Source organism: Octopus bimaculoides, chromosome 7 (assembly GCF_001194135.2).
Source record: "Octopus bimaculoides isolate UCB-OBI-ISO-001 chromosome 7, ASM119413v2, whole genome shotgun sequence".
NCBI lineage: Eukaryota > Metazoa > Mollusca > Cephalopoda > Octopoda > Octopodidae > Octopus > Octopus bimaculoides.
In genome coordinates, this window is record NC_068987.1 from 30,934,138 (window position 1) to 30,937,174 (window position 3,037).

At 37.2% G+C, this 3,037-nt stretch overlaps 1 protein-coding gene across 1 annotated transcript in view; it reads right to left on the reverse strand.

The window, feature by feature from the left end:
- LOC106874171 (ankyrin repeat and MYND domain-containing protein 1) overlaps positions 1-3,037 on the reverse strand; it is an 84,310-nt gene that overhangs the window by 78,972 nt on the left and 2,301 nt on the right. Inside the window, exon 2 of the mRNA XM_052969145.1 lies at positions 907-1,152. Within this exon, the coding sequence (XP_052825105.1) occupies positions 907-1,120 (214 nt within the window). The 5' untranslated portion in view covers positions 1,121-1,152. The remainder of the gene's footprint in view (positions 1-906; positions 1,153-3,037) is intronic.

Genomic DNA, 3,037 nt, shown 5'->3' on the forward strand with positions numbered 1-3,037 from the left:
CACACCTAGCTAACTTGGATCTCTTTTCATTTACAACCAACTCTCAAGCGCTGGACAGAAACATCATGGTCTTGTGTACTGTTTCTCCATTTATCTTCTTGATGGCTATGAAGCTAGTTATAAGGAGATCTAAGAAGCCACTTGGAAGGAATAAAGATTGGATACCAGGTACTACCACTTCTGGGAGCTTTCATGGATGACATCACTGTCATAACGGAGATAAGAAAAGAAGCTAAAACTCCAGGTTAGTAACATTGGTTGCATACCAGCATCACATGAAGTCACAGTTAACCAACAATGTGGTGTTACATTGAAGAATTTTGCCTTGAAGTTGGAGAAGAGCAGATTCTGGACAAAATCCTTTGTGGCATTTCATCCATCTTTACATTCTAAGTTTCAAACTCCACTGAGGTCGACTTTGCCTTTCATCTTTTGAGATCAATAGAATTTGAAACCAATATTCTGTTCTATATTTGCAAAACCGCTATTTCAAAATTTGAAATCAATATTCTGTTCTATATTTGCAAAACCGCTATTTCAAAATTTGAAACCAATATTCTGTTCTATATAATGGCAGTGAGCTGACAGAATTGTTAGCATGCCTGGCAAAATGCTTAGTGATACTTTGTCTATCTTTACATCCTGAGTTCAAATTCTGCTGAGGTTGACTTTGCTGTTCATCCTTTTGGCATCGATAAAATAAGTACCAGTTTAACCCAGGGGTCAATGTAATCAACTGATCCACTACCCTGAACTTGCTGGCCTTGTGCCAAAGTTTGAAACCAATATTCATATTCATTGAAAGGTGATTGGTTTCAGAACAATTTCCTTGTTAACACTCACCTCTCTTACTTCATGTCATATTAATTCCAGGCTATACGAAAAAGTAATGTAGTTTATAGTTACCTTGGCCTGAGCGTTGGTTATCAAGATATTCTCCATTGTACCAAGACCCATCAGTCCAGTAGAAAATTCCTTTTCCACTTCTACGATTATTTTTAACCATACCTTTGTAAACACCGCCACTTTTATAATGAATTTCAGCAACATGTTCCTCCTTATTATCAGAAAGATCAGTAAAGCTGCTTGCACTAGAGAGAGGTGGTAACTCCGAATTCATCCTGCGCCTTGGGGATGTATCAGGCAAAAGAGCTGAAATATGACCATAATTTGTTTTCAGTTAAAAAAATAATGATGGTTCTCATCAGAAAGAAATCTGAAACAAGTAGACTGTTAACTACTTCAGTTGGGGCTGTTAACCATAGCTTTTCTGTTTATACTGTTAATCATAACTTAACAATTTGGACTGTAACTACATTGTCAGTTCTGATTGTTAAACACATCTTGTCAATTTGGAAAGTAAACCACATTTTGTCAGTCTGGAGTGTTAATTATATGTTGTCAGTTCTTACTGTTAATTACATTTTGTTAATTTGAACAGTGGACAGAAAACCAATTTTTATCAGTTTGGACTGTTAGCCACATTTTACCAAATTGTGGTATTAATTACTATATCTTATCAATTTGGGCTATTAAATCATGTTGTCAATTAGAACTGAAAAATAGATCCTGTGTGGCTGAACTGCATCTTTTTAAACTGAACTATTAATTCTGTATCCAGCCCAAATATTCTACCAGTTTTATGTTTAAGCTGACAAGATCTGCCCTCTTACACCTACTCTATAATGTCATTCTAAAAATAAACAATCACATCACTGAAATTTTGAAACTATGAGATAATGCATAATTCATTCAAATTGCCATGAATGAATAAGCATTATATTTGACAGAGCAATCTGGATATTAAAGGGTCAAACATATCTAAAAGTTTCTATTGTTAGTCACATCTACTTCTTACTAACCATTACTGTTAAACAAATCAATTTGGAGTGTTAACCACACGTTGTAAGGTTACCAGCTGACAGAATCATCTCAGAATCACAAGGCGGTGAGCTGGCAGAAACATTAGGACACAAGGCGAAATGCTTAGCGGTATTGTGTCTGCCATTACGTTCTGAGTTCTAATTCCACCGAGGTCGACTTTGCCTTTCATCCTTTCGGGGTCAATAAATTAAGTACCAGTTACGCACTGGGGTCGATGTAATCAACTTAATCCCTTTGTCTGTCCTTGTTTGTCCCCTCTATGTTTAGGCCCTTGTAGGCAATGAAGAAATAAGAATCATCTCAGCATCAGATAGTATATGACATGGTATACGTCATACAGGGTGAAGGCACATGGCTTAGTAGTTAGGGTAGTCAACTCATGATTGTACAATCGTGAGTTTGATTCCCAGTGATGTGTTGTGTTCTTGAGCAAAACACTTTATTTCTTGTTGCTCCAGTCCACTCGGCTGGTAAAAATGAGTTGTACTCATGATTCAATAGGGCCAGCCTTGTCACATTCTGTGTCACACTGAATCTTCCTGAAAACTACATGTGTCTGTGGAGTGCTCAGCCACTTGCATGTTGATTTCATGAGCAGGCTGTTCCATTCATCACATCAACTAGGGTACTCGTCGTAACTGATGGAGAGCCACTTAAACTTTAACATATGCTGACACTCAGCACTCAGAGTTCAAATCTCCGCAAAGTCGTCCTTGCCTTTTGTCAAATTCAGAATTGATAAAAGAGAACCAATCCAGGGTGGTGGATTGGCAGGAGAACCGTAAGAGCAGTAAAGTGGATGATTTGTATTAATTTTAGCCCTCAGCATTCTAAATTCAGAGGGAGATAGGGAGAGGAGAGAGAGAAAAAGGTCGCTCTTAATATTGAGAACAGACTAAAATGTCTTGCTGAGAAGGTCTAAGAAAATTAAAACACATCCATCTTTCACCTGTTAGATGTAATGACTCTAAAAACCTTGACTGCTCTCCTGGAGTTACCTCCCTTGGTTTATTGTTTTTTTTTTAATGTTGTTCTTTCTCTCTCTCTCTCTCTCTCTATATATATATATATATATATATAGAGAGAGAGAGAGAGAGAGGACATGATACAGATATTGTGTTACTGGACGCTCAGGAAAGGAAAGAAAGAGAAT